At 40.1% G+C, this 25,163-nt stretch overlaps 2 protein-coding genes across 2 annotated transcripts; both read right to left on the bottom strand.

The window, feature by feature from the left end:
* Positions 1-1,709: 1,709 nt before the first annotated feature.
* On the bottom strand, positions 1,710-12,193 carry tfe3b (transcription factor binding to IGHM enhancer 3b). Its single transcript, XM_030052410.1, has 9 exons — positions 12,042-12,193; positions 8,834-9,059; positions 8,026-8,250; positions 7,419-7,514; positions 6,384-6,495; positions 6,230-6,286; positions 5,898-5,973; positions 5,570-5,717; positions 1,710-4,264 (listed from the first exon to the last, which is right to left on the bottom strand). The coding sequence occupies exons 2-9, from the start codon at positions 9,023-9,025 to the stop codon at positions 3,806-3,808; spliced, it is 1,365 nt and encodes a 454-aa protein (XP_029908270.1). The 5' UTR covers positions 9,026-9,059; positions 12,042-12,193; the 3' UTR covers positions 1,710-3,805.
* A 2,086-nt stretch (positions 12,194-14,279) lies between these two features.
* Positions 14,280-23,647, bottom strand: gnl3l (G protein nucleolar 3 like). The gene is made up of 15 exons (XM_030052409.1): positions 23,635-23,647; positions 23,478-23,521; positions 21,857-21,967; positions 21,649-21,765; positions 21,461-21,544; positions 20,138-20,273; positions 19,899-20,002; positions 19,627-19,771; positions 18,333-18,420; positions 18,071-18,248; positions 17,838-17,980; positions 17,608-17,744; positions 16,337-16,503; positions 16,016-16,190; positions 14,280-14,381 (listed from the first exon to the last, which is right to left on the bottom strand). Exons 1-15 carry the CDS (start codon positions 23,645-23,647, stop codon positions 14,314-14,316), a joined length of 1,710 nt encoding a protein of 569 aa, XP_029908269.1. The 3' UTR covers positions 14,280-14,313.
* Positions 23,648-25,163: the final 1,516 nt, after the last annotated feature.

Genomic DNA, 25,163 nt, shown 5'->3' with positions numbered 1-25,163 from the left:
TATCAGAGCAGATTCCCAAAGAGGACAGTGAGTTATTTTTAAATGGCTTATCTGTGAATGGACACTACCAGGCAGCTTTCCCGCATTCATAGAGAATGTGTCACTCTCAGCAGCTGCAGGTTGCAGAATCTCACTGTGGTTTCTGTCCTAAAGAGGGCTGTCACATGACGATTAGGGTTTCAGTTATTGGAAATTTACACAACTCTGCTTGCAACAGATTTGTCCGCTTCTCCTTCTTCTTGTATGAGTCCTCACCCTGCCCCTTAAGAGTTGTTGTGAGTCCTAGCAACACTAAACTGTGTCAGCAGGGTGTCACACCAGGACAGTGGTTCTCAAATGAGGGTATTAAGGAGCACTGCAGGGGGTATATGAGATTTAAAAAAAAAACAAAACAGAAGTTCATTTGAAAAGCATCAGTCATGCATAATCCCAATTTTTTTTTTAGCCTATGCTATAATAAGTACAACAAAAAATGTAAGTGTAAGTTTGATAAATCATATTTTATATTACTCTAAGTTTCCTGATGGTGTCAGATATGTGTTTCTGGTTCCTAATTGCAAGAAATTGGATTTGTGGTTGAAGCATAGCAGTGATACAGCCGACAATAAGGTGAAAGAAGTGAAAAAGAAGCAAAAACAGAGACAGCACAATATTATCGGTATCAGGCTGTTGTTTCAGACACTGATGGCGCTGTGTTGATTTACATATAGGCTGATCAGGGGGTACTTGGCTGAAAAAAATATTTCCAAAGGGGTACATCGTTGAAAAATGTTTGAGAATCACTGCACTAGAGGACAGATTCTCTTGTGAGTTCCTCAAGTTTCTCAGGAAACTCCTTAAGTGTTATGCACATGAAGGCAAAGACTCAACATCTTAGGAAAAGCCTTCTAGTGTGTCCCTAGCTTCATGAAATAATATATTTCAAAGCATCTCGTTGAGTGCATCCTCTCTGTTTGAGCACAGGCCACCTCCATTAACGGCTGTTTTTCCACAAAGCAATTTTCGCAAAGATTTAGGCCTACTGTTTGGCTCTCTTTAGCTGTGTCTGTCTCATGCAGAAGCCCCTGTTGATGCTGACTTGCAAAACAACCCAAAGGGTGGAGTGAATGGAGTGCTGCCCATCTCTGGCCCATGGCTTGTGGAGAAAGAGCAGCCACAGCCTCTGTCTGCGTTGCTGCCATCTTCTACGGGGCAGTGTACCGTCCACGAAATGAGCCAGTCGTGCGCATCCATCAGCAGGAGCCAGCAAAGCCTCAAAACGAGCACCGTCCAGCTGCAGCCATCAGACGGAGGTGGTAAGGACACCGAGGTCTCTATGGTGCTCATAACCTTAGTGGCTTAACGTTTACACTATTAATTAATTCATTTCTTTTTCTTTCTCTGAGACCCCTGTGCCTCCATCCTCTTGGCCTGCCTGTTCTGTCACCCACTGGACTGTTTAGCAGCCATGATGACCGGGTGTAACATGTGTGTGTCATCGCTGTGCACCTCCCTGTGTGGCTGCGAGCTCACCACCACTCAGCCTCTGCTGGGAGTCACCCAGCACTGCGACCGCTGCGAGTGTCTGGGCGTGCACTGCTGCCTGTGCGACTGTCCCGCCTGCGACATCTGCCTGCCGGCTACCGAGTGCCTGGACCTGGCCATGGAGATCTCTCAGATGCTCTACCACTAATTCTGCTCACAAGCAAGTAATCATATTCAGACATGAGTAGATAGCTAATCATTTATTTCTTAAAAATTGCTAAAAGCCAACTTGAAGGGACAAGACAAAACTGTTACCTGAAGAAGCCTAAGGATGCCTATGATGAACAGTCCACATTAGCACTCAATAAATATGTCAGAATACGAGATGGTTAATATTGTGGAGTGCAATTCAGTGCGAGTGGAAAAAGCTGACCATAGGTACTCAATTTTATGGGACAAGGAAAAACAATTAGCGGGACAAACCCATTTTACAGTTGGTTGAAAGTAGGGAATACCTTGCAGCATCGACTGGCATAGAACTGCAATCAGCAAAGTGCATCAAAGTTGATGATAAATAGAAGGGGACACTTTGAAATGGTTGGATTTTCTTGAGTGCCCGGTCAATATCTGTCAAAACTCACATCTAATGCACATTGTTGCTGCATCAAAACAAGCAAACTCGGCTGCCTTGATTCAGTTGTTTTTTTCCCACAGCTCAGAATCCACTTTCAAGCGTGCCACAACTTCAGAACGATTTTTTTTCTTGTTGGCAGAAATAAAATCTAATTGGTATACAAATACAGTATGTCTGTGCTTAAAACAACAACACACACGCGCACACACACACGCACACACACACGCACACACACACACACACAAATATGCAAGTACTTTTTGAAACACACATTCATTAAATCAACTGTACATAAAAGTTGAGTTGCACATCCAAACAAATTCAATGCCATTCTAAAAGTTTGTGGCTGTCGTAGAGAATATTTGCATTGTATAAGGTTTCACGAAACAAACAGTTATACTTTAATATTAAAGAGGTGAGGATAGTGGTTGCTTTAAAAGAAGGTCAAAGCCCTCTGAATTCTTACTACAATGAGCAATAATCCATTCATATATATATCACTGTTGATCAAAGATTTAAAAAAAAGAAAAAGTCACAATCTTGGTAGAACATGCTAACCAGGAAAATCACCCAGCAATCAACATGGTTAATATACAGACACGGTCACTGACAATACAGGTTAGTTAGGGGTAACTATTATTGTGGTATCAAAAAAAAAAAAAAAAAGAAAAAAAAGAAATCTAATGAACTACAGTACTATTATGAAAGGGTGTCATTAATCTGCATTTGTCATATCTTCCTGCATTTTTATTAACTCGGTGAATATATTAAAAAATAAAACGCTGATTTGTATATTTCTGGCTACTCTGGAAGAAGTCCTGCTTTGGCTACCTAGCTGCAGCAGCAAGTGATTTTCATCTTTTTTTAGATTTATTAAATATACATGCAACCTGGGTGTCAGCTGCTGACTGTGTTGTAATGGTAACAAAATGGACAAAAGCTTTCATAAAAATGCATAGACTGCCATAAAATAAGGTGCAATAAAACTGCTCAAAGTAAAATATTCTTATGTACAAAATGCAGTAAATATTTCACAATTTGCCAATTCACTTTATAGATATCCCTTTGGTAGCTGCTGGTGAGACAAACCCTATGAGAATGAGCATGCGCTTGTTCTAATAAAACCCTGATTCCAGTCAGTTGAAAATAATAATAATAAAAAAAACAAACAAACAAAAACAAAAAGAAAACGTCAAACTGTAATCTTGGCATCCATGAACCAGTTTGTCATGCCAACGTTGTTGTCAAAAAGAACGCTCACAGCTTTCTTCCCTAAAAGTAAGGTCATAATAATTCAAGCCAACTTTATATCCCTCTTAAACCTCTACTGGAAAACGTGAAAAGGATTTAGTAAGTACTTATTAATTTCTTATTGCTAAGCCCATGCCCCTTTTGTACAACATTCCATTTAAAAAAGATTGCATTTAGCCCAGACAATACTCATCTGAGCAGCTCCAAATAGGAACAATAACAATTAGGCCTATGTATGACAAGGAAAAAAAAAAAGAGGAATTTGCTTTCTCCTGATGCAGCGTTCATGTTAGTTTGATCCTATTGCTGGCTACTTGTTGTCTAAGTTAAATTCTACAGTCCTCTGAAGAGGCTCTTGCTTCTGTGAGGACAGCCTGGATTCTCCCTGACATTCTTGTCCCTAAGGGGTGAACCCCCGAGTCTCTCTCTGGTTGTTTGACCGCCACACTGAGCTTGTCACAAGTCCTCATCCATATCAAGGCTGCTCCTGCGACTGCTGTTTTTAGAGGCACCTGGTGACAAAGGAGAAAACAGGGGCTCAGCCACCCTCTCTGGAGATAGGGTGCATCCCTCGTCCATGAGAATGTCGCCCAGTCCCACGTCTGGGTAGAGCGCCGAGGCATCGTCCAGCTCGGCGAAGCTCAGGCTGCCCAGGTCCAGAGGGCTGCTGATGGTGACGCCTGCCGGGGAGTCTGAGGAGGGCGGGGAGAGGAAGGAGGCGGGGACGGACTGTCCCATGGCTGTGGCCCCCATGTTGAGGAGGTTCTGGGAGGAGGCTCCTGCTGCGCTTGGAGGCAGAGGCTGGCCACTCTGAGGGGCGGGATGCTGCTGGAGCAGGGAGGGATCTGAGCTCAGGCCAGATGACATGGTGGTGGGTGTGGAGATGCCGTGGAGCCGCGCCTGCATCTCCAGCTCCTGAAAACAACGGCAGCAGCTGTGGATTACCTCATATCCTAGAAGTAGTGGTCGACTAATATGGGTTTTTCAGTAGTTGATATTGAGAGAGCAGGTTGGCCAATGGCCAATCTATTATGCTGACATAATTTTAAAAAAATCTGATCTGACACGATAATTTAATAGTAAGAGGAAATGAAACACAATATTGCCAAACATATTTATTTAACACCATTATCATTGTCTGCTTTGTCTCTGTTTGCTTAAGGAGATCTGCACTCTCTGCAGTGCACTTATTTTAAATTAAAAAAAAAAAAAGGTATCAACTCAATAAATGTCCACAGGTAACCCAAAAACTAAACTTTGTAAAAAACAAACAAGAAAAAAAAACCACATGAATGAAAACTAATTGAAATTGTAGTGTACTAAGCATTTATCAGCAGATTAGGGGGAGCACTAATATCAGACATGTCTTTTTGTTTATCGGCCTTGTGAACAAAGATATTGGCTAATGTCGACTATCTTAAAAAATCCAGATTACAGCCCAATTACTCACATGACTGATTAATCAGTATATCTCTACCTAGAACCACTGATCTATAAAATATTTAGTTGTTATAGATCAGTGGGTGGATCATGGTTCTCCAGAATGAAGTGGTTCTGGGTGAGTTTGCCACTCAAAATTATTTCTCTCTGATGAACAGTATCTTAAAATAAATTTAGCTTTTCACCAAATCAAGACTGATTTAAAGCTGGACTAAGAAACTTTGCACGATGGCAGTGGGAGTGAGGGATATCCACTGGAAAGTCTGAGGGACCCCTGACTTGTAACATGATGCCGGCAAACTGCACAATCCTCTGACCAAAATATCTTCTTCTGAGAGGCTGGGGACATGGAAGGAGCGAAGAGCTTCAACCACCGCTGCTGAGTCCAGGTTTCTCTGGTCAGAGCGCTTGTTCACTGTCACCTTAAGGAACAGTTTGTAATTCGCTCTTTAGTTTAAATTTGTCACATCCTCTGCACAGAGGGGATTCCCAGCCGATGTCAGTATCTAACAACTTAAATGTGTCTCAATTACCGGGGACGGGATGCTCTTCTCTATGCAAACCCAAGTTTTTAGACTCATCAGACGGCTGTTAGTTTACATAAAAAGCCTTGCCTAATGCATCTTTAATCTTCAAAGAACTATTTAAGCAAAGAGCACAAAAGAACATTAATCTTTTGTATGTTGGTGAATTTCAAACTAATTTCAGTTACTACAGTATGTTTTTTTCTTTTTAATTGGGTAGACAATCCTCTAACAAAGCTGATGACCAGATACTGACCTGGATGCGTAGCATGAGACTGTGGTTTGCATGCTCCAGCTTCTTCTGACGCATCTCTATCTCCTTGGTTCTCTGTTGCTCCTTCTGTAACTTCCTAATGTAGTCAACAGAGGCTTTCAGAATGGTCCCTTTATTCCAACGCATCTCCCTGTTGCCGTTGTGATGACAGGGAATATTGTGGAGACGTGAGGAGAGGAAAACAAACAGAAAACAGAGTCACCATTTACTACATAGGTTTGATTCTACAGTTAAAGTATTCTGAAAATCCACTGAGTGATTCAGCAAACCAAAGTGATTACTCAGGAAAAAACGGCGTTAAAACACCTACGGGTCATTTGACTTGGGTATAAGAGCCCCCAGCTCCTTTATACGGTCGTTGATGTTGAATCTCCGCCTCCTCTCAACTGTGGACAGGTGGTGGAAATAACAATGCAGAAAGGGAAATAAATGACATTTAATTGACATTTAATCTTACTTCCACACCAAGATGACAACAGCAGAACAGAACAGCCAATCAACAGATGTTTGGTGAACAACAAAATGACACCACAGATAAGGAGGATGATGAGCTGCCTTGCATAAACCATGTAGTTGCAATTTTATGAATGTGAATCTGGCTTCAGAAGTGCTTAAAAATGTCCAAAATAAAGCTTGACTTACTGAGGTTATGGTTGTCTTTCTTCTGTCTTTCTTTCATAATAGCTTTGGCATCTGCATCTGAAAAGACAAACTCTCATTGGATTTTGTTTGATGCATAAAACGATGTTATACAGTAAGAAAAAACATAAATTAATCAGTACATATTTTACCATACCAGTGATTTCCCTTTTAATGTTTGGAAGATCAGCAGGACAGGAGTTGCTGACAGTAAGAGTCGGTGCTGCCATTGCTGGGCTATGGTATACATCCAAGAGATTTCCTGGGAGCTACAACAAAACAAAATATGGTGCAGCACATGTAATATATGGGCACTCTTTGCAACAATTGCAGAAAACATCAAATCTGCAAAAAGGATGTTCTCTAAATTCTAAACTTCTGTTCATAAAGTTGGCCATTAGAGCAAACAGTTTAAAGTTTTGAATTTAGCTGATTTCTGTCACAGCAGATTTTTACTGCAAATTTTGCTGCAAATTTTTACTCAAAGAAAATCTTTTGAGTAAATAAAGAAACCCTTCAACACATAATATACTGCTATACCCCTATGTCTGACATTCCTTCATATCAGTTACAAGTCTTTTAAAGAAAAGGCACATCCTCCCAAAGTCAAACCATTTATATTACAGTGTCATACATTTACCAGCAACCTGAACCACAATGACCGATGTCATAAAAAAAAAGCCACAAATTCCTTTTACCTCACTTTGCTTCTTTTTCTTTTCATCCAACAGCAGCACCATAATCCTCATTTTCTGTTTAGTGTCAAATTTCTGCAAGCCCTTTCTCTCTGACAGATTAGTGGTTTACCAGACAATTTTACAATGATGGTTTATGAGCAGAGCCTGCTTTGTCCCCTGTTGTAACACCCAAATGCTTCTCCCCATCTTGTATCCTCTGATAGCCGACCCCGCCCAGGCAGCACTTTCATGGTGAATAGTAACCAAGTGCCAAAAGTACATATTTACTCCTACAACAACGCTGAATCCCCATTTCAGAATTTCGCACAGAATAGATAGTCCGCTCAAAGAGGCACACAATCAGTTTTTAAATTTTGTAGGATTAAAGATCCTAAAATACCACATGTTATTGTGGGGATGTACATTCAAATAAGAACACATAAAATCTAGAACCAACTTTCAAAACGGGGTACTTTTGGTTAAAAAAAAAAAAAAAAAAAAGGTGATCTCTGTACCGTGCTAGGTAACTGAAGGCCTGAGTCAATCAAAGTCATAATGTCGTCATTAAAACTTGATTCAAGACTAATGATGTCGTCGATCACATCGTCAATCTGGGAAGAGAAAACAGATAAGAGACATAGGCGTGATATAGGATAAGTAAAGCACTCTGTGTTGAATTAAATATTTAAATGTGATTGTGTGCACATATGTACATATTGTGCTTTCTAAATTACACAGCCTTACAAATAAAACAGCAGTTTATAGAATGACTAACTAAACATTTAAGCACACTGCTCTGGAGCAGCATGATTTCAAAAGCAGAGGATTGTGTGCAAGAGACGTGCTGGTATCATTAAGATGTGGGTGCAGTATTTAACATCATATTGTGACACCAGGCCAACAAGGGTAAGATAACAAAAGAAGGCATGCATCGTCACAGTGGGACCTTTTGGCACATCATTACAGAACAAACAAAAAGTAATTAAGCAAGAAATGAACAGAGGGTTAGAAATTTAACTTCTCCAAAAAGGCAGAGGCTACCAGTGGCTACCAGTATAATCTGCTTAATAAGCAAACTGAAGTCTTAAACCGCTGCTTCAAATAATCAGGGATTTCCCATACTTCCTCCTTGTTGGATCCGATGTTAAGCAGAGCCATGGGGCTGTTGGGAGCACTGCTGGCTGTAGGGGCGACCTCAGGGGCAGAGCTGGACTGTGGCACCGGGGACACTCCAAGGGTCTGGGTAACCACCTTGTTGCCCAGAGTGGTGGACAGGTACTGCTTCACCTGCTGCCTCTGTGCCTGCTGGATGTGGTACTTGGTGGGGTTTTCCAGGTGGGTCTGCACCTGATCATTTAAAAAGAGTCGTTTATGGTATATGTCCCACCAGTGTTGGGGATAACAACTTACAAACATGTTAGAGAGTGCTCAAGTTACTTTTCTGGGTAACTAATTGGCATAACTTTTAGTTTTTAGTTAGTGACTTTTTCAAATACACAAGCTGTTTCTTTACATTATTAATGACCCTGATCATTTTGTCGGTACAAAAATAAATAAATACATCAAATAAAATCTCTGCCCGTTGACTCTGAGCATCGGCTACGTAGGTGCCAGCAAACACTAATGAGAGGAAAACAGCTTTAACACTGTATTTGTAGGTGAAAAGCACAAGTCTGTTGGTCACTCATGTTGTTACCCTGCAGAGTTAATTACAGGCCAGCTATTCAATATATTGACTACATTTTTAAGAATGGTCACTATGCACAAAGCAATGCAAACAGCCTCTACTGTTATTAAGTCTGAGGTATTTTGACATTATTTTTCTCAATAGTTAACACTGTAACATAACAAATTACCTTTAATGGTAGTAAGGTAAAATAACAGTGTTGTTTTCCTGTGGATAGCTGCTTTTAAGTGAGGTTCTTCTTACCTTGAGCACTTCCACAGGCACCTGTGCTGGAGGTGGACGGGCAGCATTTGGGGGCAATGTGACAGAGATAGCTGGAGTGGAGTCAGAGGCCCTGAGCTGAGAGGCAGAGGCCTGCTGCTGGGCCTCACGTCTCTCCTGCTCCTGGGCCTGTTCTCGCATCAGCTGCTGCCGCAGCAACACACGTGACGACATGACTGAAGATAGAGATCCCGATCTAAGGATGGAGCTAGAAAACAAAATAAATGATTGTTGTGAATAGCGAATACAAGTATTTTATACTGTACCATGTTATTTACTGTGAGACCAGATCACTCCAAACCAAACATCCCTAAACTCATCTGCCCTTTAAAATCATCCACTATTGTTCCTGTTTCCAGGAGGGATAAGGTTACCAGACTTTTGAGACCTGAGAGCTCGATACATTAAATAACTCACAGATGCGCTCCTCAGCCCTCTGCAGCATGGGCATTTGTCCTAGGGGACAAGATCCTGCTGACTTTAGTTCCATCCTCAATACCGTTTTACAGGAAATGTGACTCATCAAAGTGTTTTAACTTTACGTATCCCCCTCCATCTGTAGGTGGATCTCACACTAAATGACGTTTTGTGCAGCTGGAATCTTACCAGCCAAACCCTGTCTCTGTAAGCAAAGCTACACCAAAAAAATGTGCCCTGTCACACCTCCTCTACTCACTGTGCACCACTGCCTGTACTGACCATGAATCCCGTTCAATACCAACATTGATTTGAAAAATCTGCATGTCCTTTAGTACATTCACATGCCAGTGGGAAGCTCCCACATCTAGGATTTCAAAGTCAGCTGTCAACCAGCACTGCATTCAGATGCAATTTGGTCAAACATATTTAAAGCCAAAAGACAACCCACCTACAAATCTCCACAAGAAAATCGTCCCTGAAGCAAACATTGCTTCAACAGCTTAAGACATACATCCCTGACATCTAAACCTGGGCCAAATGTTAGCCAGAGCAGCGGAATATAATAAGGTATGTTTATTACCTGAATAATTGAATTAAACAAGGAAATATTTCACATCTAAAAAAGCCTGACCGTACTGCTGAAAAAGGTCAGCAGTAGGGTCAGGATGCAGATGAGATGGGCTAAAACAGCATAAATGCCAAAAACACTGGTGTTTTTTTTAAGTACTAGGCTAATACTTGAAATACTTTTAAACTGTCTGCTCATCTACAGCTGCCGATCAGTAGCTCATTCTCAAACCAGCTTCACTTCACCGTTACCATCACAAATGCACTCAAATGAGATGAGACCCTCTCCTGCCAGAGGGTCTACTAGAGGAAGATCTTTAAGGATTCTCAGTCCATTCTAAGAAATATGTATCCTCACATCTTTTATTACAACCTGGTGCAGCTCCTCCTGATCCAAAATGTGCCTTTGGGAAATGGTACAGGTCCATTAACACTTCCTGACACCTCAACAGCTACTTCCTTATTCACACAGCCTGAAGTCTCACACCTGCATCCACTTTCAATCTGTGGATTCTTCCTGCTAATCCAATTGTTTGTAAAACTTTGCTGTGTTAATCACTAATTATTACCATTTGTCCCATTTTCAGAACAGTAGAAAAACTTTCTCATGCTAGAAGTAGGCACAAGTCCACCCGGTTTTCCCTCAGTAGCTGCAACCACACTACTTAAATGCAGACAACTATAGTAATACACGTTAAGTGTACACATATGCATTTCCCGTTGTCCAATATATGTCTTCCAACATCTGTGTGTGCCAATTAATTCTGTGAAAAATAGGGCTGGGCCATCTGGACAAAACCAAATATCACAATATCTTTAACCAAATACCTCGATAACGATATTTTGACAACATTGTACAGTGATTGTTGGTGATTATGTGAGATATTTACACACAAGAGATCATCAGTAATGTCGATATGATGACCAAGCAAGTAAAGACAAATAATAAAACAGCTAGAACAGTCTAACAAGTTCAGAAAATTGCATTTCTCTGCTGTGATGGCGCATTTAAAACCAGGAAGATGCCATATCATGATATTACAGCATCTGAAATCCAACACGATATCTAGTGTCATATCACCATATTGAGATATTGATATACCGCCTAGCCCTAGTGAAAATAAGTTGTCAATGTGTCTGAAAGCAAGAAAAATACTTCCAGTGCATCTGCTGAACTGAACAATTTCAGTGATTTTGGGTTTACAAGAAATATCTCTGAGGGACAATACTTTATAGGGATCGGGGGAAGGGATCGCCAAATTTTGTGTGGCAATACTGTATCAATACATAGATGCCAAGTATCAATACTGTATCACCACGAAACAATGACAGAGTTGGTCAGCCTGTCCGCTTGATTTCGCTGCAATAAAAACAACTGAGGTGAGATGAACAGGATGAAAACTTTACCCCATTAGATAACACGGATGTTGACAGAGCTGCCCCATGAAAACATAACTTGCAGGTGAAATAAAATGTAATAAATCGCAATGCATGTTATCACAATACTATTTAAAATCGCAGTACAGTCGTATCATGGGGCCTCTGGTGACTCCCACCCCTAGTAATTCATAGTGACAAACACTTTGGTTCATTTTAATAAGGGGCTTACCACTTCATTGCAGTTTGACCAGCTGTACAAACAGTGACAACATTTGAAGTGCAATACACAATCATTTTGCATAGCATTTATATTAGTTTCATAGGTATGCGCTTATCGCCTGGCTTTAATTGCCATATTAACTGCACTAGTCAGGGGTTGCGCTGCTAATTTCGCTGTACTTGTATAATGACAAAGGCTTCCCACCCTCTCTCTATCTACTTAGTGGTTTTCGTAACCGCTATTTCAGGCGAGCCCTAATCTTTGCCAGCATGTTGCGTTAGCGGCGTTGACATGACAAGTTAATAATGCTAACGGGCCTGCAGCCATGCTAACCCAGCCAGCTAGCCCGGCACAGCAGCCACACCAAACTACTTTAGCATTAACAGTATACTTACTTCTTATCTGCGGCGATTATAGTTAGAATAGCCTACTCATGCGTTATCGAAATACTTGTGTTTAGCCCCTGGTTATCACTGTTTAACTGGCTTAAGAGAAGTGAAAATAGGAAGTTGCTGTTTAGATAACTAGCATCCGCTACAGTTAGCTGGCTAGCTGTGGAGTAACGTTAACCGTGTTGAAAAAAACATAACGATAGAAACGTACTGTAGCGATGACTTTGTGTAACTTAATCACAGCCATAAATCTCTGAAGAAGTCCATTTTCTTTGCCATTTCGTCTTTTTTTTACTCAGGGAAGTGGGACTGTCCAACCATCGCTAGCTGCCGCTCTCAAAGTGTTGTTTACTTCAGGCTGAGGTCATTTGACGTCTGTCACCCGGAAATTGTTCACAGCTGCGAGGTTATCCTCCCTTCAAAATAAAAGCTCACTCTTGATTGACTTTTAATAACAACACCAACCGGAGTGGTGTCCTGCAAATTCTCAGGAAGATGTTAAGAAACTCCCATATATATATATATATATATACATATACATATGTATATACATATATATGTATATACATATGTATATGTATATATATATATATATATATATATATATGTGTGTGTGTGTGTGTGTGTGTGTGTGTGTGTGTGTGTATACGTATATATATATATATATATATATGTATATATATATATGTATATGTATGTATATATATATGTATATATGTATATACACACACACACACACACATATATATATATATATATATATATATATATGTGTGTGTGTGTGTGTGTATATATATATTCATAGGCGGAGTTTGAAATTTGCGCTGGGGGGGGGGGGGGGACTTTTTTTTTTATTATTATTTTATTTATTACAATACCAAACATAATGTAATTCAGATTTATTTCTGAAAATAATCTTATTTTATTGCATTGCTTAAATGTTTATAGATATGTATACAGGAAAAAAAAAATATTGGACCTATTTTTGACTCAATGTAGTGACACATTTGAGACGCTAGGGGGGGGGCAATGCCCCCCCTGCCCCCCCCCCCCCCCCCCCCCCCCCCCCGCAAACTCCGCCTATGTATATATATATATATATTTTTTTTAATTTAATTTTATTTATTTATTTATTTATTTTTTACACCATTACATTTTTCCCTGGTACTAATCACTTTACTCCAGAGATTTGGCTATAAAGGGGCAAAATAGTTGTGTGAATAAGCCTGATAATGATGATATATGATATATAAGATGATGATAATGTGGCCCAAGCTCCATCTAATCCCAGAAAACTAAAACATATTTTTTAAAAACAGTCACCAGTAGATACAGTGAGTAAAGTTCAATTCTGTAAATAGCAGGTTAGTTTCAGGTTTGGGATTTTACTATTTTGTGACACACAATAATAGACTGTGGTGTTTCCACTTGGAAGAACTGTGCATCAAGAAGATGTATGTAGGAGCATTTTTTGCAGACATGCTCCATGGTCTAGCAGTGATTCAGTTTTTGCAACCTTGTTTCTGGTGTACTTTTGGTACACCAGAAACTTTGAAAACCTGTCATAGAGCATGAGAAAACAGCCGAATGTAAATCCTAAACTGAAGTGCAGTGCTGCATGGAAAAATAAAATTTGACTTCAAATTACCCTATAAAAATACCTGAATTTGCATTTTGTCTAAGTCCTAATTTCTCTATACTGCTAATGTACAAATGTTGACAAATCATGCACACTTTTGTTGCAAACAGTTACTGTAACTGTTACTATGTACAATAACATGTTATTGTACATAGTAACAGTTGCTGCTGTGGTGTATTTATACTGCATCTGGATATTTATAGGACCAAGTAATATCTGCTGCCATCTGTGGGTCTGATTTCTATGGATTATTACTGGACCAAGCTTATCAAAAGTTGTATAAAGCTCGTTGATGTTGATGTAATTTTCAAGATATTGAAAACTGCACTTCATAAGGGCACGGCTCACCACATAAATAGACCAAAGTCAACAACTGCTGGACCAGCGATCAGTAAATTTGCAGGATATGTCCTCATCAAGTGGCTGAAACTTGTCATCAAAACCGACCACTGGGGGGCGCTACAAAATCAAAAACATCACCAAATGTGGTGGATATCTTTAAGGTGTTGAAGATCTCATCCTCTAACAATCTATGTTGGCTTTAACCCCCAGTAGCCACTTGCAGCTATATTTATATATATATATATATATATATATATATATATATATATATATATATATATATATATATATATATATATATTTTTTTTTTTTTTTTTTTAAATTAAAAATAAAAATTATTTCCTATTCAAGCCGATATAGGTGACACTGTGGGTAACTCTGTTTTGGGCCACAGGAAAAAGTGGGATTAATGCAGAGCACCAAATGAGCTGTTTGTGAGGATACAACATAAATCAAACAAAGACAAAGTACAAAAAAGTTCTGTGTACGTCTTTAATGTTCATCAGCTGTCTGAAAAAGTGAAGTTCATCGCAGACGTCAAGGTGTCCGAGAGCTTGGTGGCAATTTTATCTGCAAAAGAAAGAACAAGAAAAAAAAAACCTTTTCAGTTTTAATTACATACATATAAGATGTTCAAACAACTAATACAACTATTCAGACATCACTGAAAATGGACGTGGGCACTGCGTGTGTGTGTGTGTCTGTGTATGTGTATGTGTGTGTGTTTCATGGGTGGGTGAGATTACACAAACTTTTGATCATTAGCTACATATTGCTGCAAAAGCTACAGTATATATACAGTACAGGCCAAAAGTTTGGACACACCTTCTCATTAAATGCGTTTTCTTTATTTTCATGACTATTTACATTGTAGATTCTAACTGAAGGAATCAAAACTATGAATGAACACGTGGAGTTATGTACTTAACAAAAAAAGGTGAAATAACTGAAATCATGTTTTATATTCTAGTTTCTTCAAAATAACCACCCTTTGCTCTGATTACTGCTTTGCACACTCTTGGCATTCTCTCAATGAGCTTCAAGAGATAGTCATCTGAAATGGTTTTCACTTCACAGGTGTGCCTTATCAGGGTTAATTAGTGGAATTTCTTCCTTTATCAATGGGGTTGGGGCCATTGTAGGGAGAGAAAAAAAATCCTCTTCAATCTCAGAGAATATCAGAGTTTTTTTTTTCTTGTAAATTTGCACTTTAAATCTTGGAAATTCAGATATTTTTCTCATAAAATATTTCACCCACACTCCTGGCTCCATATTTTTCCCTACAATGGCCTTAACATTCCATATACTACTCACAAAAAGTTAGGGATATTCGGCTTTCGGGTGAATTTTCAGGATGAACCTAAAATGCATTATAACCTTTACAGGTGAACTTAATGTGACCTTCTGTAAACTTTTGAATGCACATGTCCAACTGTTCAGTGTTTCAGTACTTTTTGCACAAGTTGCTGTTCTCTAACAAGGAGTTTAACGGCAAAATTCACATCAGGTGTTTGATGCTCCAGCTCATCGAGGTCGTATCATTAGGGAACGGCTGCTGGAGACTGGGGTACCTCAAATGGAGTGACCTGCACTTTCTCAGACCTGAATCCCATAGAAAACCTGTGGGATCAGCTGAGGGCCGTGTAGAGGCTCGGAGCTCTGTACCCCAGAACCTCAATGTCCTGAGGGCCGCCCTTCAAGAAGAGTGGGATGCCATGCCTCAGCAGACAATAACTCGACTTGTGAACAGCAAGAGACGTCGTTTTCAAGCTGTAATTGATGCTCAAGGGCACATGACAAGTTATTGACACTGACATTTTTTGTTGTGGTATATCCACCACTGTTGTTGGCTTTTGTTTCAAGAAATTGTTTGAGATGAGGAAATCACCAGTGCATGCTTCTACTTAAATGCCCTACTTTCATGATATAATATCACTGTAGCATGAACATTTTACATTTTATATTTCTCCCAAAAGCCAAATATCCCTAACTTTTTGTGAGTAGTGTATATGTCCTATATTCCACAGTAAAAGCAATGGTTGAATTTGTGTGTTAATGTGTTTCTTTCATGTCAGGCCACATCTGTCTTATCTGCATTATGAAATTAATGAAACACTGCATTCAGAATGTGAAATAACAAAACTGAAAAGAAAGTCACAGACCATGTATTATGGTTAGACTGAGGCACAGATTTGTGAACAAACCTGCTCTTTTCTGTTGCTTTTTCCTTTTCTTGTTGGCTGCCAGGAGAGCCTGTCCCTGCTGCAGGGGGTCTACACTCAGGATATCCTTCAAGTCTGGAGTCACGGGCGCGGCAACATCTGCAGACGCGTTAGTCTTGGACTTCTGAGACTTTATCTCCACTGTCATTGGTCCAAACTTTTTTGTGCAGGACAGAAAATCAGACATAAATGAACACAGTTGTATGCAGAGAGTCTTACAAAAGTAAATGCAAGGAAGAAAAGTTAAGAGCACAGGTTTTTTTTCATGATCACTGAAGTTGCAGGGACTGTGTTCTCTCATACCTCCTGGTCCTGCTCATCCTCCATAGACTCAGTTTCATCTTTCAGCTCTGGCTCTTCTAGGAAACCTCCTTCCATTTCCAAGCCACAAGGGGGTTCACTCTGCCCCCCTTGTGTCATCCCAGTGGTTTCCATGCAAAATCCCATTTGGACATCAGGACACGATGACTCTGAAACAGACACGGCCATAAGAATCTACTGAACCCAATTCTCTTGCTACAACAACTTTTTTGTGTGTCTTGAACACCAGCGTAGACCGCAAATTAATCAAGTTCTTGTAGGATCTGAAGCAATGTACAGCGGAAACATCTTCCCCGGCCAAATGCAGTCATATTTACTTCTTTTATTGCATTTATACCTGCCAGTGGTGCTTTGATAAATACTATGGGCACGTCAGCAAAGCAATCAACATTACAATTAATAGAGATTGACTTTTGAGTTTACTGACGGCACTAATACAAAGAAATTTAAAGATAACCCTTCAAAGTTGAAAGGTACGGAAGCCCTAAAGGGCCATACATAAATATATTTTATTTCCTCCGTTTTCTCGTGATAACGAGATAATTCCTCTGTTTTCTCGTGATAACGAGATAATTTTCCTCCGTTTTCCCGTGATAACGAGATAAATTTCCTCCGTTTTCTCGTGATAACGAGATAATTTTCCTCCGTTTTCCCGTGATAACGAGATAATTTCCATCCGTTTTCTCGTGATAACGAGATAATTTTCATCCGTTTTCTCGTGATAACGAGATATTTTCCTCCGTTTTCTGTATGTATGGCCCTTTAGGGCTTCCGTAGAAAGGAGTGAAATATGCCTCAAATCAGAGAGGGGTGGCTAAATAATTTAATTATACACTGCAAAAAAAAATCTCCACCTTAACAAGTAATTTTAGTCTAATTTTCACTGTTTTGTTAAAACAAGCTAAATATATACACACAAATATATTGGGACACGGCAAAATAAGGCAGATCAGCCCTGTAGTATCAGGAAATTGACACTCGGTTCAAGAAAATTCTGGAAGCGAAATGATTAGCACTGGAAAACAAACAGGATTATCTCCTCCCACTAGCAGATACTTTCACTTGTTTTAAGACAAACAAGATTTTTAACACTAAATATGAGACTAAATCATTTGCCAAGATGGATTTTTTTTTTTGCAGTGTAGTGGAAATCACAAAATCATCAGGCTTAAAAGATTAATACACACAACATTCACAGCCTGATGAGCTCAAATCGAAACCTCAACAGAAAAAAAAAACAAGTGCCAACCTACCTGCAAGAACCTCCTGATTTCCCTTCTCCAGCTCATCCCAGTCAAAAGCTTTGCCCATCTCCGTGACAATCTCAGCACTGACATGAGTGGGCAGTGTGTGTGTCTCTGGAGGGTGTGTGAAGTAGCTGATCCGTCCCCTAGATGATCAAACATGCATGGAATTAGATTGCGAAGGACGTCCACGATGAATTGTCATTTCCAAACTTTACAAATTCCTGCATTTCACGAACCCCGTCCAGTCCATTAAGACACTCTTTGCTGCTTTGTCAGTATCAGGTAATCCTCCTTTACGTAGTTTGCCTTGGCGACGAGCAAGCAACGCCAGGAACTCCAGAGCTGTGTGGAAATCTGCAACTCCGTAGTGCTCCATGATCTGCATGAGGAGCGAAAACGGGATCTTGAAAATGTCACATCACCGGATCGGGCCATGCGCCTAAAAATCAGAAAGAAGGCGTTAACGTACCTGTGCTTTATTGCAGCGTCGGAGAATGGCTTCAACAGGAGGCAGAGGATCCACAAGCTGCTCGATTTTCACACAGTTACGAAGGATCATGGCTGCATCGGTCGTTGAAGTTGCCATAACGATGCCGGGGCAGTCGAGAAGCTTTATGTGTTTGTCTAGCTGCACCTCCTGAAGGCACCTGAAACCCAGCAGACACATTAGCAGTGCAGGGGCCAATTAAGCAGGCATTCACAACTGTACAGTGCCAACAATTTATACTTGCTTTGTAACACCTGGAGTGGCTCCTACGTTGCATGCTCGTGCCCGTTTCAGACTGTTGATCAAACTGCTCTTTCCTACATTGGGGAAACCTACAAAACAAGAGCAGCCTGTGATTACACTGTGGATCGCCCTGGCTTACAGTCGAGCCTCAGGTTTCACATTTGTCCTTAGTCGTCAAGTCACGGTCCAACACAGAGACAAACCGAAGAGCCGATCGATTTGATGTTACAAAATGAGACGTGCAGTAATCCACAAAGCTTTCATGCACTGTTAACCATCAGAAAGCTTCAATATTTTCCTGTTATTGTTCAAAAAGATTTCAAAAATTGATTTTGTTTTTTTTGGCCAATGAAGATGCTTTTTGGTTGTGGGTGTGTTGGAAAGTAGAGACTCCTGTCTAAACAAGTATATGCATTCAAACACTTTCTTCACTACAGAAAAAAAGGCAAAGTAGCTACAGTCCCTTACAGTTTTAAATACACTCAGTGACCACTTAATTATTTCCACCTGTACAGTCTAATGCGGTCCAGTGCAACAGCTCTGCCATAAATTCTACCTTTTAATAAAGTTTATAATTTGTTTTTGTTGATGTTGTGGAGAATGTGTAAATTTAATTCTGTGTTTATTATTGAGGTTGTAGATTGCAGAGGTCTTGTACTGGACTACATTATATTGAGAGGTGTTTCTAATTTTTTGTCCTCCCTATTTATATATCCATGAGCGGGACATAATAGTGGAAACAGCTCTCAGTAAAATACAGTCCCGTCCAACAGCACCACTAACTATGAGTTCAATGCCAAATATATAATTGCATGAACACCTCTATTACTGTGACAAAAAGAAAATCTGAGCATTACAGGCAGCAGAAAAGGAAACGTTATGGCAGAACAGTTGGATTGGATTGTGTTAGATTGAGCAGGTGGACCTAATAAAGTGCCCACTCAGTGTATTTTCATATATATTTAAAGCTTTTATGTTTTTCATATTTCTATAATTTTATTTCATATACTTTTATTTTTTCTTATATTTCTCAATCTATCATGTTCTTAACTTTTCTTCTCTTTTTTTAGACAAGAATCTGCACTAGGAAACTATAGTTCAAAATAAAAGCACCAGACCAGATAGCTGTACTTCAAAAGCACTGTTTTTCTCTTCTTCATTTTTGACAATGTGAACCTGCACACTCGCAGCCCACTCAAAATCAACCTGCGGTCTGCTTTTGGACCAAAGCTCACCAGTTGAGAACCACTGATACAGAGCAATAATGTGATTACATGACTGGACGGGGTGCTTACCCACAACTCCTACAGTGATGGCGGTCTTTATGTCCAGGTTGCGACAGTAGTTGCCGAGCAGCTTCATCAGACAATCTGCTCCCACACAAGCGCTGCTGCTGAGGAGCTCTGCAGTGGCCTGGGTCACCGGGACGTTACTGCGTTTCTGCTCACAGCGGGGGACACACATCATGTTCGTTACAGTTTGTGTGGCATGCACCTTTACAGTATTGATACTGTTCCACAGCTTTAATCTCAGGGTCAGATGATGTAAATTATGATTAACTGCATACCAAATTTTTGTTCTGTTGCTGAGTCGAAGCTTTAAAAGCCACAGTAGGAAACTCGTTGCGCAGATACTTGATCCATTTCTCCACAATCTCCTTTGACACCAGATCTATAAAGAGGCGGAAATCAATCATTTGAAGTGATGAATCAAACTTTCACATATAACATCTTTGTTGTGCAAATTCAGACTGAAGACTTAGAATTCACAAACGCACACATCTGATTTTGAATTTCTTCAACCTACCAATTTTGTTGAGCACTAAAATGATCTTCTTGTTGGTTCCACTCTGGATGACCGCCTGCTCCACCTGAGGACATCTGCAGCCGAGAGGGTCGCGTGCGTCCAAAACCTCCAGAATCACATCTGAGGCCTCAACAACCTGGAAGAGATTTTTACTCTTGTTAGATAATTCCCAAATTGAGGTTTGTTCATCCATGATGCAGCTGGTCATGGCTATGCAGCCATAACCCTTCTCACTTTTGTTCTTTCAACAAAACATTTGTTATATCGACAAAACAAACTGTCCTCTGAAAAAATACTCAGGGTGATGCAATAATTGTTATGCCAATATAACAACTGTTTTCAAGATGCGATCATGAGTACAATAATGTCTTGGAAAAACAAATATCCAGAAAGCAATTAGTTGTCACGCTTATGAGACAGATGGTAAAACATGGAATGTCCTCTGACAGCTTCCATACTTTTCTGCTGCTGTACATAACAATTTAACTATTACATGATTTCAGTCTGTATTTCAATTTTGTATTTCAAATACACACAATACATTGTATAAATATGACAGCTTCAGAGTTGCTGTAAAGTTCATTTTTTCACTCTGGCAGAGCAAGGCTAATGACTCCTATAGACTTCAAGTCATTATGCTAAGCTAACACAAAATGCTACTCATAGGAACCGAACCAGTGAACACAGAGGTGAAATTGGTATCAAACGTCCTGCCTTAGTCTGGGTAAGCTGGAAAAAAATGGAAAAACAGTAGTGTATTTCTTTAAGAATGCTTCATGTAATGTTTGTTCTGTGTGTGCACACTGTGTAACAGCACTGACAATATTTTCCTTGTTCAGAGGTGACGCATGACACTTGTTTCGTAAAAGAAGCTGTGATATATAAACTATGCATAATTTAATGACAGTACACTTTTTGAGAATGACTGTCACTTTTTCTAACTCAAGTGACACTTCAGAAGTCGGTATATAAATCCCCATCCGGTATAATTAGTATTGGAATAATTAAATGATAATTTAAATTACATGCATTTGCAATTAAAATATATGCAAACACTTCCCAAATGTGGCCCCTCACCAAAACTACTGGGACAATCTGGGCCCTACAGTGTGTGTATCCACCTTTTTGTCTGAGCCAGTGTTTGCAGTATTTCAGGACCAACACGGGCCTCCACATGGTGTTCAGTGCTTAACTCACCAAGATCTGAAGCATCATGTCATCTATTATGTTAACAGAGACTGTAAACACGCCTACATATATTTCTAGGCCAGTGCTTTGTGTCTCCTACATGGAAAAAAAGAGGTACACGCAGTTATTGCCCACCTTTTTGAATTCCCTGTAATACGCTTTTCTTGAGTTCTCATTTTCAAAATTGACGTGCTTCTCTAAACTCTGCATCTCTGCCTCCTGTGAACAAAGACAAGAAAACACAGAGGTCACCATATCGGCACAGTGGATAGTTTACGCCGATTCATTTTCGGTCCATTTCCATTTACCGGGCTCTTACTTACCCTCAGTTCAAACTCTCTCTGCCGCTGCAGGATGTCATTCTGAAAGCTGAGCAGATTCCTCCTCTTCATCAGCTCTCGTTCTCTTGACAGCCGCTGCTTCTCTTGGAGGTCCTGAAGCTGATTGTGAACATTTTGGATTGAAAAGGTGGATTACTTAGACAAAAAACAATATTCTACACTGTGACGTTCAATAATTTCAATGAATTACCCTTTGCTTCCTTATTTCCTCCGGCTTTCTGTGGGCCTTGACGCTTTGCACAGATGACTGCTCTGTGTTTTTTGTCCGTCCCGAGGCATCGCTCTTTTGTCCAGCTTTAGCCTTCAGAGAGGAGAGCAAGCAACATGAAAACTCTGTCCAAATGGCAAGAAAAGACTTAAAAGCACTAAAAATCTGCATAACATGACCCAGTAAATAAATAGCAGGCGAGCATTGACCACAGAAGGCCCTTCCTAAGACAGCTTCAGTAGATAGAGAGATAATCTTTAGTGTCCACAAGTTGGTTAAAACACATCGCAGTAAACCACATTACATACAATATTAAAAAAACAACATCCAGAGAAAAGGCAGCGATAACAGACATGGTTCCAGTGTGAATGGTTTATAAGATTTTGGTTATTGCATTTAGTATGAAGGACTTTTTGTGAATCTTGTTGGTTGCTGCAGCGGCTCTATAGCGTCTTCCCGAGGGCAGTTTTATGATTCTTTAAAGAGGGGATGAGCAGGATCAGACAAAATTTGTCCGGCTTTTGGTTTCACCTGCATTTCAAATATGCATCCTAACTGTCTCTGCTCTTTCCCAATAATTTTACTGGCCATTTTTATAATTCTGGTATAAGTCTATTTTTGCTCTTAGACCCCAGGTGCCCATACCATATCCACATATTAAAAGTTAAAACACTTCCGACCTCTGTAAACAATCTCTAAAATTTCCTTGCTTATATCGCATGAATCCAATGTCCCGATTAGGTACAAGCACTGCATTGCTTTTATAAAGATGTACTCTGTGTTAAAAAGCTTCCTAAATGTTTAAAGTCCTCTACTGCTCCAACAGGCTGATCATTAGTCAAAACAGGTGGAAGGTAATGGCAGGCACTGTGGTGACTCTTAATCACCAGCTCCTTAGTCTTACTTTCGTTAATAAAAAGTGTTTGATGAGTGTTGCTCCCTATGCTATCCTAACACACTTGTTAAAACACTGGCAAATGTGTTAATTATGACAACACTGCTCCATCATTAGCCATCAAAAAGCCATAATTTTCAGTTGGCAGACTAAATTTAATGTCACACCCATGTACCCCTGTTGTGTATTGTGCATCAGCAGGGAGGAGGGAGGAGTGATACTGAGTCAGGACATACAGAGATGCCATGCTGCAGTATCCTAACCCTCCCCTGCATCCATTCCTACTGACTATTAGTGAAGAAACAACTGCTTTTAATTAATTTCAATTAAATAGGATAACCTTTAAGGTGTTGGAAATATTTAGTAACAGCTTGATCATGTGCTCCTGGATCACGCAGCTCCAATGCAAGGCCAGCCAGGAGAGCAGCGTGAGGGATATCATGAATTAAGAAGGCTAGAAGTCCAGCAGAGGTATTTTAAATAGTAACATACATCTCCATGCCTGTTTATATCAGAGGCTCTTTGCTGACAACGTGGCTGGCAGGCGTTGTTTTGGCCACAGTGGCACAGTTACAGACTAACACTGTCTGGGATTAGTCCATTAGTCCAACGACATAGAGGTGCCAGCTCACATGGCAGCTTGAAACCCCAACACTTCACTAACAGAGCTAATGTTAAATATTATATAACAGCCGCATCGACACTCACCTTAAAATTTCCAAGCAGGCGGAGGCGCTTCGCTCGTTTTTGCTCTGTGAAACGAAAGAGACAACAGCGTCCATTATGGAATAAAAACAGTTGAGTTAACTGAGTGTATTTAGTCAGCCTTTAAAAAAACTGTGTTTATCTGTATTTAGCTACATACTGGACTTCGACATGACTTCAGCCTCACGTCCGGATCTCCGACTTCAGGCGTGTGGCGAGCATGGAAGAGTGGCGAGAAGATGACGTCACAGATACACACAACATCCGGCTGTGCTTCAAAATAAAAGACTGGCCAAAGCCAGAGGCGATCCAAGCGACCAAGAGGTTTGGCGTGTCTGCTTGAGTACACGAAATAAATAAATAAAGCCAGCCAGACAGACAAACAGACAGACAAACAGACAGACAAACAGACAGACAGACAGACAGACAGACAGACAGACTTAATTGGCAAATGCATGAGACTGGATGCCATTGTTTTTGCAGTTAAATTTTTAAAGGAGACACTTATCCATTTTTGTTACCTTACAACCTGTAAAGCTTACTATGGGATTAAATAAGGACTAATATTCTCTATATATCTAAAAATGGCCCTTGGAGCTGAATTATTGTTGGTATCACAGTTTCACAAGAGGAACACGCAGCTGGATCTGAGTACATCGGAGAGTTTTCCACCCCTGATGAAGCAGCCATAGCTACTTCTTCAGAAAGCAGGGAATTGTAGAAAAACTTTGTGGGGGGGGGGGGGGAATCTACCAATGAGAGATTAATTCCATTGTCTCCAATGCTAAAATCATCTTATTTCCATCTTAGTGGGAGGCTTTTCTCAACAATTTTGCAAACAAAATCATAATACGTCAATCAAGCTCATGCCATATAAACTTGTGTTTGGTCTTCTGTCAGATGTCTTCTGTTTACTCCTGACCAGTGCCACAGTGAAGAAAACGGATTATATGTCTCCTCCCACTGCATCCCCCATCCAGTGGTGTGAGCTTGTCCTGTAATCACATAAGTGGACGTGTCTTGTACTTGCGTGGGTGTTTCTTGTACTGATGTGGGCGTGTTTTGCACGAGTTCTCGGGCTACAAATAGACCCACCTGCCAGTATTTAGTGTTTTGCACCACCATTATGAACCATGTAAAGAAGGACATGCCATTTTCACTGCACTAACAAGCCACAACAAGCTTAAACACATTATGCAAGCACACATATTCATGCTGCCACCAATCCATCTGTGCCTTTCTTATTACCCCTGCCTGGAAGGTTATATTTTTAAATTTGTTCATGGTACGTTCACACCAGCAAAAGCAAGGTCTTTTCATTCAAACAGCCCAACAAAGAGATACAACCAGTGAAACCCGAAAGCAATTCCACACTGTAGTTTGAATGATGAAATAGGCAATGTTTGTAGTGTTTCTGAGCTTTGGGTGAAGTGACTTGATCTTTGATCTGGTTTGACCCTGACGGTATGCAAGGTGACCTCTGATGTGATTAACGAAAATGACATTAACAATGACAAGCAAACCGCAAGGAAAGGGAATTACCTAAGAGTTAATAGCTCATCAGCATTGCAAAGCTGTACATTTTTTTTTCTCCAGGCAGTCAGTGATTTGTAGAATTAAAAAGAACTGAATGGAAGACTTAGCAACATTTTCAGATTGCTTCGCATTTTATTTACATCTAAAAAAAAA

This window comes from Myripristis murdjan, chromosome 5 (genome assembly GCF_902150065.1).
Source record: "Myripristis murdjan chromosome 5, fMyrMur1.1, whole genome shotgun sequence".
In the NCBI taxonomy this organism is placed as follows: Eukaryota; Metazoa; Chordata; class Actinopteri; order Holocentriformes; family Holocentridae; genus Myripristis; species Myripristis murdjan.
Note: the sequence above shows the minus strand (reverse complement) of the source record. Positions and strands in the feature narration are given on the sequence as shown.